At 51.4% G+C, this 11,326-nt stretch overlaps 4 protein-coding genes across 4 annotated transcripts; 1 reads left to right on the top strand and 3 right to left on the bottom strand.

The window, feature by feature from the left end:
* Positions 1–123: 123 nt before the first annotated feature.
* Positions 124–4,460, bottom strand: PpBr36_03229 (uncharacterized protein; the record flags this gene model as incomplete). The annotated part of the gene is made up of 4 exons (XM_029890403.1): positions 124–615; positions 679–1,017; positions 1,091–4,130; positions 4,222–4,460. 4 exons carry the CDS (start codon positions 4,458–4,460, stop codon positions 124–126), a joined length of 4,110 nt encoding a protein of 1,369 aa, XP_029754030.1.
* A 1,514-nt stretch (positions 4,461–5,974) lies between these two features.
* PpBr36_03228 (uncharacterized protein) lies at positions 5,975–7,059 on the bottom strand (the record flags this gene model as incomplete). The annotated part of the gene is made up of 3 exons (XM_029890402.1): positions 5,975–6,073; positions 6,148–6,222; positions 6,298–7,059. 3 exons carry the CDS (start codon positions 7,057–7,059, stop codon positions 5,975–5,977), a joined length of 936 nt encoding a protein of 311 aa, XP_029754031.1.
* Positions 7,060–8,923: 1,864 nt separating this feature from the next.
* PpBr36_03227 (uncharacterized protein) lies at positions 8,924–9,555 on the top strand (the record flags this gene model as incomplete). The annotated part of the gene is made up of 2 exons (XM_029890401.1): positions 8,924–9,053; positions 9,152–9,555. 2 exons carry the CDS (start codon positions 8,924–8,926, stop codon positions 9,553–9,555), a joined length of 534 nt encoding a protein of 177 aa, XP_029754036.1.
* A 318-nt stretch (positions 9,556–9,873) lies between these two features.
* Positions 9,874–10,920, bottom strand: PpBr36_03226 (uncharacterized protein; the record flags this gene model as incomplete). The annotated part of the gene is made up of 1 exon (XM_029890400.1): positions 9,874–10,920. One exon carries the CDS (start codon positions 10,918–10,920, stop codon positions 9,874–9,876), a length of 1,047 nt encoding a protein of 348 aa, XP_029754037.1.
* Between the last annotated feature and the right edge of the window lie 406 nt (positions 10,921–11,326).

Raw genomic sequence — 11,326 nt, 5'->3', positions numbered from 1 at the left:
TAATCGCCCTCGCCAGTCGCGCTTTTTGCCTTTTTCAGGGCCTGCAGACCCAGGCATTGCCGTCGCGCCAATTGACACATTGGCCAGCATATTAGGCAGTCTTGAGGTCGCATTGTCCGGGTGCTAACGGGCAGATGCACCTGTATCCCTCATAGCCATGTTCTCTTCACGTAACTCCTTGAGAGCTACTTTGTGATCTTTGTTGATCGTCTCCCAGTATGAGTTCCACACCGGGGTAAAGCCGACAGGCATAGGACCGCCTGCTGTGCTTGACCCGCTTCCCGAAGCAGCCAAACTACCCAGAAGCTTCTCGTTGAGTAACAGGCTCACACGAAGAACGCTTCTGTTGGCCTCGTTTTGTTTCTCAATCTCCTGCTTGACTGCGTTCTCTTTGAGCTTTGTAGATAGAGTACCACGGAAGGCAGCAGCGATGGCGTCCAGTCGTCGAGTGGTCTCCTCAGGCGCCAGGTACACCAGCTTCGAAAGCATCAGATTGCAGAGGCCGCGAATGTCAGTGTCGTCACGCAGTCCATCGATGATACGGTCGTAAAGCTGAATGATATCTAGCCGGGAGAATGCAGTCTCCATCAGAGCATACAAGGTTTCATAGGCACTCTGCAGGCCAAGTTAGTCAAATGCGACTCGGCGAGTGATGGCATGAGAATTTTTGGCTCTTACCTTGCGGACCTCAAGACCATCATCGACTGTATGCTTGAAGGGGCCCATCTGAACCTCACGAACGAGGCTTTGGTTCTTCATTGATTCCTTCATAACATGCGGCAGCAACTGGCTAAGCTGGCCCAAGATTAGATCAGGCTTGTTGTGTGCGGCGGAGTTGAGTGCAGTCATAGCCAAGCGACGGATTTCCAGCTCCTTGTCTTGAAGAACCGTGATCAGTATCGGGACCAACTGCTCCTTGATGATGGCATCGAATGCGTCGTTAGACTCCGGCAAAGTGTAGCGGAGACCTTGAATAGAAATCGCCCTCAATTGCTGTGAAGAATCTTGCAGGAGGCTCTATGTGTTCACGTATCTCGTTAGTGATTCGGTCGAGACCATGCAACAATATCAGATGGGAACGTTGGCTTACCTGAAGCTTCGGCACGAATGTCTGTGGTGCTATAATGACTAGCCGGCCGATACATTCTGCGACAATGGCCTTGTTGTCCTCCGACTCCGATGCGTTCAGTAGATGCGTCCAGATTTGAGGAAGATAACCTGCAATGTCCATTTGAGACGATGAGACTTGCTGCAGTATTTCCTTGACTGATTGGAGAAGCAGATACTGTCTACTGCCAGACTGTCCTATGCCCTCAAGAATCACTGGAAGATACTGCTCAACATTGCCTGCGCCAGCACGTCCAAGCGCAACTGCAGCGGAGATAGAGACCTTGTCGAAATCCGTCCCGAACTGTTGGAGGAAGATGTCCGGGGTCATGGGTGATTTGGCACCCAGGCGCAAGCCAGCTTCTCCGAGTACTGCAAGGGCAAGGCTTGCGCGAGCTTGGTCGCTGCTTGAATTCCGGGCTTCTGCAATGAAGCTGTCCAGCGTAACCCCTGCAGAGTCTCCACTGGAAACCAAAAGGTTTCCTATGACCTTTCCAACTACGACGGGGTCCCCTCCAATACCAACATCTTTGAGAAGCCCTGCCATCAATGGGCCGCCAATACCGCTCTGGCCAACTCGTGTCACCAGCGTGAGGAGCGGCTCTAGAACTGAGGCAGCAGTGGGGGTACGGAGGAGTTCGCAAATCACAGAGATGGTTTGACTGTTGACGGCAAGTTCGGGGTTCTTCTCCACCAGATCCGCCATGACGTGAAGTGCAGGGCTGAGGAGGTGGGCATCGTTATTGAGGATGACTGGCTGGAGATCTGCAATTAAAGCAGAGACTGTCTCGTCACCAAGATTTGCACGAACCGACGGAGACTGCGTCAAGTGACTCAAAGCCTGCACACTTGCGCCCCTGAGGGCCCGATTAGACTTGCGCAACTGAGCAGCTAGCTCAACAACAACCTCTTGGGTCCATTGAGCCTCGAATTGTGCATCCCCGGATGCCGAAGCAGCCACGTTATCAACAGCCCTTACGGCGGACAGTCGTGTGGTCTCGTTACGCAGGCGTTCCAAGAGATAACCCAGGGCCTTGGTGCGTTCGGCAGCAGGCAGCAAATCTGCCCCTTCGCCTGAGGATGTTCGCGCCAAAAGAGTTCCTAGTGCGTGTATGGCCTTTTGCCTAACCTCAGTGTCTGCGTCATTGGCCACCAGGCGGTCGACGATCACGTCGTAGAGCTTGTGGAGTTCTTCCTTGAACTTCCCGGCAGTTTTCCGGGCACGTGGAGGCGTAATGGCCTTAACGATCTCCTCTACCGTTTGTATCGCTTCAGCTGAGATCTTGTAGAATCGATCCTTGACCACAGCTACCACACAGACAACGATTTTACTCAAATGAGGTTGTAGCAGCTGCGACGAGTGAGTCTTGGCCACATCACTCATCAGCCGTAAAGCTGCAACACGCAGAGTTACAGGTGTAGCTGATGCGCTTCCTCCAGATGACAGAAGACCAGCCGAAGTTGCTGAAGTAGTTGTCGGTTTCATCGCCTCAATAGTGGGATCCATAATCTGGTCGAGATATCCAGATAAACCACCGCTCTGAACCTTAACAATGTCATCAAACAGATTGATCACAGCTTGCTTGGTAGACAAGAGCTTGCCCTTCAGGAGCTTGGTGCCTGCTTTCACAATTGCAGGCGTCATCTTGGCCAGGTCAGCGCGAGGGCCTGACGCCGGAACCTTCTCTAGGACCGGCGAGGTTAGTCCGGTGCCTGCCAGGCTCGAGTCGGTAGCCAGCCCGATAGCCGCAGCACCCCCACCGCTGCTTTGCCGTCTCCGCTTGCGACTGGGTGGCAATTGGCTAAGATAATCTACTTGCGAGCTATCGAGCGAGAACTCGGGGATGTGGCCTTCACCGGTCTTGCGTACCAGCAATGAAAGTGCCGCAATGATCTCCAGCCTCACGGTCTCCTCGCGCTCATCAAACCGTTTCACAAGGGATGCTGCAGCATTGTAGAGAACGCCGCTGTCCAAAAGATCTCCATTGCTTCTAGTGGCAATAAGGGTGTGTATGACTTTGGCAGCACAGCGTCGGACTTTCCAGCTCGCATCGTCGTCATCGTCGAAACCGTCACCAGTATCGAACTCGTCGTCATCGTCAAATCCGTCCATGGCATCATCCTCATCTTCATCCATCTCGTCGTCATCTTCTATGTCATTTGAGTAGTTCGGGTCGTACTTCAAGTAGCGAAGTGAAGAACTGATAGTTTCGTCTGTGAACGCCCGCATCTCCACAGGGCAAGACGCAAGAAAGGAATCCAACGCTACCAAAGAGGCCTCGCGAATGTCGTTGAACTCCGGTCCGGTATCGGCGCCATCGTTGACAAGCTCCATGTGCTGCTGGAGCTCTTCCTCACCGAGAATCGAGATGATGTGTGGCGCAACATCCTGCATATGACGTCCAAACCTGTGGGGAATAGAGCGCGCCATAGACCCGAAAATGGTGATGTACAATCGTTGCGTACTCCTCGAAGTGGCGCGATTCCCAAGTTTGGCAACTGCCAACTGAACAAACTTGTCGAGGACAGCATCGTTGGTATAGACGGCCAGGCTTGAAATGGCCACAACCGCCCGCTTCTTCACGCTGTATGCCAGAGATTCGCTGTCCAGGAGTCCCACGACACCTTCATGCAGGGCCTCAACTTCGTAAGACGCAAGCATCGGGCCGAAGCAGTGGACCAATTCAATCAAGACGTCGACAGCTTCAATATTCATTGACCCAGGGTCCAACAGTCCCTCGCCGAACGGAGGAAGACGCAGAGAGGCTGGAGCCTTGGTGTTCTGAGTCGACTTGCCTAGGAGTCTGGGGATGAGTACCCGGCTGATCGGATTATAGGCATCCTCAACGGTCTTGTCCCAGAATGTAGCACCAGGCGCTGGCCTTGGAAGAGCGGCAATAACTGCTCGTAGGGCAAGCGATGGTACAGTGTTATCCACTGAGTTCTTGGGCGTCATCGTCGAGAGCTTCTCGATCAAAGGGCCAATGGTCTGTGGAGGTAGCTTTTGAACCAGAGGGCCCAAACTGATTAAAGAGGAAGAGTCGGATTAGCTGTCTTATGCTTCACCGGGTTGGAGGATTCCACCAAGATGTAACAGTCAAGGAAACCACTCACCACTTAATGGCTAGATTTTGCACCTCTCCATTTTGGTCGTCCAGGGCCTTAACAATGTGATCGACGGTTCGAGCAGCAGTATTGTAGTCATTAAGAAGAATATCGTGTTTAGCATTGTCGAGAACTGTGAGGATATCGTTCAAGGACATGAATCGAAAGTCAGGATCGGCATCTGACAGCTTTCCGAGTAACGAATTAATCGTCTGAGACGTCGGATGAGGTGGAAGTAAGGTCGCCATGATGGCGAATGCTTGCCGCTGAACTGCAGCGCCAATGAATGATACTCCAAGCGTCCCTAAAGTCCAGCTTTTGAAATATTCAGCCGGGACCAGATAATATCGGTGATGATCGTGGTAAGGTGAAGGTTGCGGATTTGCCCGGATTTATGTATTGGGGATGTGAACATCATCTATTCCCAGGAGCTTGACAGCTCCAGACCAATACCTTGACGTCTAGCTAGGCAACCAGACTGCGGGGTTGAGTGGGGCAGAAACTGATGGATTGGGTCAAAAAGGCAGTCGCGTCGCGCTTTAATGAGTTCAAGTTCTGTGGGGCTGCATAGTGATCTTGTGCTGAATTGCCTGGCAACTTGGATCAGGAAGCGTCATACCTGCTAGCATATACTGATTTATTATTTGTCTCTTAGACGACACTATACTCTTTGCCAACTACCTAAGGTAGATAATTATTTACTTTTCTTTGTCGACACAGATGTTCCACAAGTAAAGGCACCCAATCGACTCTTGTGTCTTGACCGACAAATGGGCGCCTAGGCATGGAGGTATGTAGTAGGGAGGCAGGTACTTGGCGAATTATCTTTTTACCTGCCCTGTATCACAGTTCTCGATTCTTCATGTGAATACCGAGGCAGCTAAACTGAGCGAACCCCAATATCTGAGGTTAAGGCTGCCTTGCAAACACCGCTGGTCGTACAGGTAATAAGGCGGATTGTGATAATTCACATCGTTCCGAGATACTTGGCAGCAGTTTATGCAAACCTGTTATGGTGGTATCGTGGCCTAAAACTAGGTCGGACCATGAGGTCTCATAGAAATTTTAGATGATTACATTTATGAACAGTGAAGTAAAGAAACGGGAAAGGACAAGAAAAAAGGAATACGTAATACCCAGCGGAAATTCCCCTTCCCATCCGTTTCCCTCAATTTGGGGGGGTTTGAAATTCGATATCCGCGCCAAAACGTCCAAAACATAAATAAAACAGAAGATAGGAGAGTTTATAGGTTGAAAGAGTGAATGGTCTCTGTGATTCGTTCGGTGCAAATGATTTCTTCTGTGAATATAATAGACATCTTAACTACGAAGAATCAAGGAAGGAGACCGTGTACTGGACTGTGGGCTGGTAAGAGTATAGCATTTTGGTGCATATTGACAAAGGAAAAGGTTAGTAGTGTTGCTGGTTGTTTTTTCTTTGATGTAATAATGGTGATGAAGTGTAAAGTCGAACTGCAGGCTGATTATTGCAGTCTGTAAGTTCGCAATGTGAAGCAGACTCGGACGGAGAACTTGTCGTTTTCTCCTACTATCGAATACAGAGCAGGTAGTATCAGCAGGCTATTGGTGATGCCTACCATGGTGGCTGGAATCGTTTGTTATTTTCATGACCGTGTTCGTGACCATGAGATAATATTGCCTTAGTGAAGTCGGTTTTGATAAGAATGCCGACAGCGGTTTTCTTTCTTCTTTTGGAGAAAGCCCCAGGCATGCAACCGACTTTGGATTGTGCGCATGACTATCAGCACGATTGGTAAAGAAGTAGAGGCTCTCCAACATTCTCAATCTCTGGGATGGTGCACTTGAGATCAAAGGCCTTGGAAAGCACAATCTTGAAAATCTATAAAGCCTCAAAGTGTCAGATCAGCTGTAAGTAACTTTGAGAAGTTTTCAGGTAAAACGAGTCCAACAAACCTTTTGCACATTGATACTGTGGCTTGTACTGCTGAAGATCAAAGATGCCCTCATAGCCTTTGCGAACCGGCGTGCCTAGACAAGAAAAAGTCAGCCTCAGGCAAAGGGATAACATAGCAAAGATATCAAAGAATCTAAGGATTTGCATACTTGGTTCGAAATTTCCTCTTGGTCTTCCCTTGGAAAGTTTACGAAATGGTCGTACTTGGTACCGACCAATATCGGAATGGCCGTCTTGTTAAACCCCCTTCCCTGGCGATACCACTCCTTGATGCTGTTGAGGGTGCTCTTTCGCGTGAGGTCAAACATGAAGAGGATAGCAACAGCATCGTTGCAAACCAGTGGCAGCATGTTGACGAACTCGCGCTGGCCGCCAAGATCCCAAATGCTGAATGTGATTTCCGTGTTGCGGATGCTGATCGTCTTTTCCATAAAGTTGACACCAAGTGTCTGGATGTAATCCTCATCCCAGCTGCCCTCAACGTATTTAACCATCAAACTTGTCTTGCCGATCTGTGCATCTCCAACCATTCCGACCTTGATGACCACATGGTTCCGCCCAGTGTCCCTACTCGACCCGGACTCTACATGCGCGCCGCTTCCCCTAGAAACATGATCGGCCGAATTGTTGTTGGCATGACTGTTGCCGTTGTGATAACCACCAGAGAGGCCAGAAGCAGGTCTCGATAGTGACGGTCCTGGCGGCGGGATCGGCGGCGTGTTATACCTTTCCATATCATCGGCATGTGGAGACTGGTGCGCTTGACTGCCGAATCCCTGATCAAGCGATTGTGATTGTCCGTGACGACGGTCGCTGCCGCGTATTTGGGCACTGCCGCCAACGTGTGGGGAGCCTTCGATGCCGCCGAGAGTATCCTCGTGGGCGTCGATAGGCATCGGTTCTGTGTCCATCCTGTCTGCGTCGTGAAACTGGGCCGGGGACCCTGCTGAAAGTGTCGAGTAATCCAGGTTGGGCTAACAACTCGGTGGTTTAAGATGTGTCTGCGGCTACCAGGTCAGGGTAGCTCCTGCAGTTGACCGTCTGCCGCTGGATGATGCGAAGTTGACGGGCAGCGGGTTTTGTTGTCGCTATTGTCTCGTTCGTGGGTCGGCGACAAAAATGCGGGCAGAAAGCACTGGTAGCTTGGGATTTGTCAGGCTCAAAGGGCGATGTTGTCGACGAATCGGGGGGGAAATTTGCGACCACAACGCTCGTCGATCCGTCGCTTTGGACAGCCTAGTGCTATGAAGCCTTGTGCTACAAGCACCGTCACTGTCTCTAATTCGATGCCAGAGCGGGTGTTTGAATCTCTTCTTCTGGCTCTTGACCGCCTGTGTCGTTCAGATCATATGGCAGAATCGGAGGACTCCATCCGCCTAGTGCATCGGTAGTGGCCGTTGCGAAATGGTGGAAAGGAAGGAATGGCTTCTGATCCGTGCTATGCTCGCGAGGGGAACCGAGCTGAATTCGGTTAGAGTTACAAAGCAAAGGTCCAGAAGAAAAGGGGGCCCGTCGACGAGGTACCGAGTGAGATTTGGAATTTTTAGAGCAAAGGGTGGGAAACAATTATCTCGGAATGTTCACGGGGTCATGTAATTGGCCTGATACATTGACTAGACTCGGAAATAGGGCAACATGTGAGGGAAAGAATTGGCAAAGATAGACTTGGATCTATGTACAGTTTGGGCTTGCAAAAGTGGTCAAGGCTGGGCTGAAAGCTGGGTCCCCACGATGATGCGAGTGAGGGCTGGCTCCGTCTGGCGCTTACGGCACTGGGCGAGGAACGGGAGAATCAATGGAGCCTGTCAAGCATGAATTACCCCACCGTCCACCACTAAAAAGTCCAGAACGACACGATGACACAACCAGGAAATATCCATACTGAGGGTTTTGTTAGGCTCCATGCAGCCCCAAGAAGACGCGACTTGGACGCGATCTGATTGACTCTTGCGTCTGTCTACCGCACGCCTAACGTTAGAAGCTTGCTTAGGCAAAAGCATGATCAAAACACCAACGTTCGTCGTACCTGCAGCGCAATGCGGCTGGTTGGCATGGGTGGGAGTAAATATGACTGGGCTAGAGGGCTGAAAAAAAACGAAACAATCTCTGCCGATCGTCGAGTTGATACGATTCCGATCGAGAGCAATCGGGATGTGCCAAACAAGAATAAGCACCAAAACATAACTGACTGCCACCTCTCCCCACATTTGCTTGCTCACGTCGTACTCTGTCACTCGCATGAACCAACCCCACCAACAGAGGCATGAACAAGGAGATGAAGAAATATTGCTGTGTCTACTGGGAATAACCTGCTCTTGTGACCATTCAGGCGGTCTAGACGTATCTGCGTACTTTGCTTGCATCAACACCAAATTTCCAAAGGTCATGGCTTGCATGGGAGGACATGTTGTGCACTAGCTAGAAAACCGGCTCAACGCGGGGCCAATCACTCTACGTGATGATTGGTCAGTTCTTTGTTGTGTTTGGTTTCCGAATTTGCATGCAATCTAAGGGACAGTTCCCCATTCATTGTTTACATAATCTGACTCTCGGCTCTGGCCGCTTATCGGACAAATTTGTTATCTGGCTGGTGCCAAGATTGCGTTGTCGGTCGGACCACTTCGCAACGGTACCAGGGTTTCCCGTCGCGGAACAACCCTCATAGCCGGCCCTGGAAAGTAAAAGCTATCTCGGCGTTGCTTTCGAAGTCAGGAAGTGTACATTCGACCTCACAAACCAGTTTTTGTTGGATCACAAGGAATTTTAAATATCATCATGGCTTCAATTGCACGTTGCCTGAGGGCTGCCAGGCCTGCAGGAGTTTCCATCCTCGCCAAGACCCCGCGACCGGCGCCGGCCGTCGGCAAAATGAATGTGGTCCGGCCGTTTTCGGTCACTGCCATAAGTGAGTGTCGTCCGGGACACGGCATTGGCTACTGCCCGCCCCAATCAGCTCTGATATCTGATTACTGACTGGGTTTTTTCTTACCGTGCTCCATATAGACCCGATTCGCAAGTACACCAAAGACCACGAATGGATTGACCTCAGCGCCGACCACAAGACTGGCGTCATCGGTATCTCTGAGTATGCGGCCGAAGCCCTGGGCGACGTCGTATACGTCGAGCTGCCCGACATAGGCAAAGATATTTCCAAGGGCGATGCCATTGGCGCTGTCGAGTCGGTCAAGTCGGCTGCCGACATCAACTCCCCCATCTCGTGCCGAGTCACACAGGTGAACAACGTTCTTGAGGAGGCGCCTGGTACCATCAACAAGGTCCCCGAGGATGATTCCCACGGCGGTGGCTGGATCGCAAAGGTTGAGGTTGGTGAGCAGGGCGTGAAGGAGCTTGACGAGCTTATGGATGCCGAGGCCTACAAGGCTTTTACTGCTGCCGAGGAGCACTAAATCTGTGTGCTGCACAGGTGACTGTCAGACATGGTCAAAATTCGCAGGCTGAAAGGGTCCATGCGGCAGCTGGTTCAAGGATCATCGTCCGTACTACTAGATTTTGCTTCATGGAACTGCCAGAATCAGCACTGGAGTGCAATATACGTGGTTTGTATGTAGCATTACAGGAAAATGGTTTAAAATCTAGATCGAGTCTTTTGCTCCCCGCTGCCATAAAGCTTGCTTTTGTCTCCTGTCTAAAGCCCTAGATGCCGTTTTGTCTCTTGGTGTCCGTAACACTGAGAGTTGTGCCATGCTTGGGAGTACAGTGCAGTATCACGCCGCAGCTCCAGCTACCGTCTTCACTGGCGGTGCCAAGCGAGTCTGGGTGATGACATCGAGTATCTTCTTTGCTCCTCTCTCCACCAAAACCTGTGATACTTGCTTACCGAGAGCCTCAGCTTCCTCTTGGTTGGAAACAGGGGCGGACGCGTCAGCATCTACTGCCTCGGACCCATCCAGGGCAACCACTGTGGCCCTCAACCTGAGCGTTTTGCCCTCGTCCGACCATGATGTCTCAACGCCGATGGGAACGCTGCATCCACCCTCGAGTGTTCGCATGACCGTCCGCTCGGCCCAGCCGGCCTTCATCGTCGGCATATGCACGAGACACTGGAGCACCTTCAAGGTCTCCTCGTCGCCCTTCCGTACCTCAAGTCCAAGAGCACCCTGTCCCACGGCGTGCAAGATGCCGCCACCTTCTGTCGTCGAGTCGAGATACTGCGCGATCCGAGAGTGCTGATCCATACGGTGCAGACCTGCAGCCGCTAGGATAATGCAGTCGAACTCGCCATCCTCGGCGTCAAGCTTGCGCAACCTCGTGTCGATGTTGCCGCGGTAATCCCGGAAGCGCAGTTCGGGGTACCACCGCTTGAGCTGAGACGATCTCCTTGGGCTGCTGGTACCGACCAAGCTGCCCTTGGGCAGATCGGCAATGGTCTTGCAGCCGGCCTGGATATGCTTGGGCTTGATGACCACGACATCGCGCGGGTCTTCACGCTCCATGACCGCGCCTAGCTCGCAGTTATCCGGGAGAGTAGTCGGCATGTCCTTCAGGCAATGGACGATGAAGTCGACCTCTCCACTAGTGAGCATTGCCTCGAGCTCGTTGGTCCACATGCCCTTTCCCATTGAAGGCAGTGGTGATACCTTGTCCTTGTCTCCCTGGGTGGCGATAGCGTTCACTTCGAATGTGATATCCGGGTGAGCCTTTTGCAAGAGTGCAACGGTATGTTCTACCTGCCTGATGGCAAGTGGCGACCGGCGGGTGCCGATCTTGATGACCCTGGTGTTGCTCATGGTTGCGGTGTCTCCTGATGACATTGTGAAAAATTGATTTTTGTCGTCGCAAGCTGATTCGATGGCAATATTTAGCCCTTTCCAGTGTTCAGGAGTTACAGTGACTAAAGACCAGGACTAGACTAGAATTAGACTAGGTATAAGGCGAGCCGTTCCTCAGGGTCTTGATGTAAGTAGGAGTAAAAGTATAACCTTATGGTCAAAATGTGTGTAACGGTCCCAAATCTCAAAGCAACTCACTCGAACGCTTGCTTTTTGATGTCTATATTGGGGCACATTGGATGTTCCAGCGCGCGTTGACGGTGTTCTCTGAAGGCTCTCCTGTGCTACAGCGGGGTTGACTTTTCGTCACCGGCCCCCACTCTCACTCCACCTTCGGCATTGTACTATAAACAAGGAAGGGGCCGTTTTAACAAGCAGTAAATCTTAT

Source organism: Pyricularia pennisetigena, chromosome 3 (genome assembly GCF_004337985.1).
Source record: "Pyricularia pennisetigena strain Br36 chromosome 3, whole genome shotgun sequence".
Classification (NCBI taxonomy): domain Eukaryota; kingdom Fungi; phylum Ascomycota; class Sordariomycetes; order Magnaporthales; family Pyriculariaceae; genus Pyricularia; species Pyricularia pennisetigena.
The sequence above is the reverse complement of the archived record's forward strand: the minus strand, read 5'-3'. Positions and strand labels throughout refer to the sequence as shown.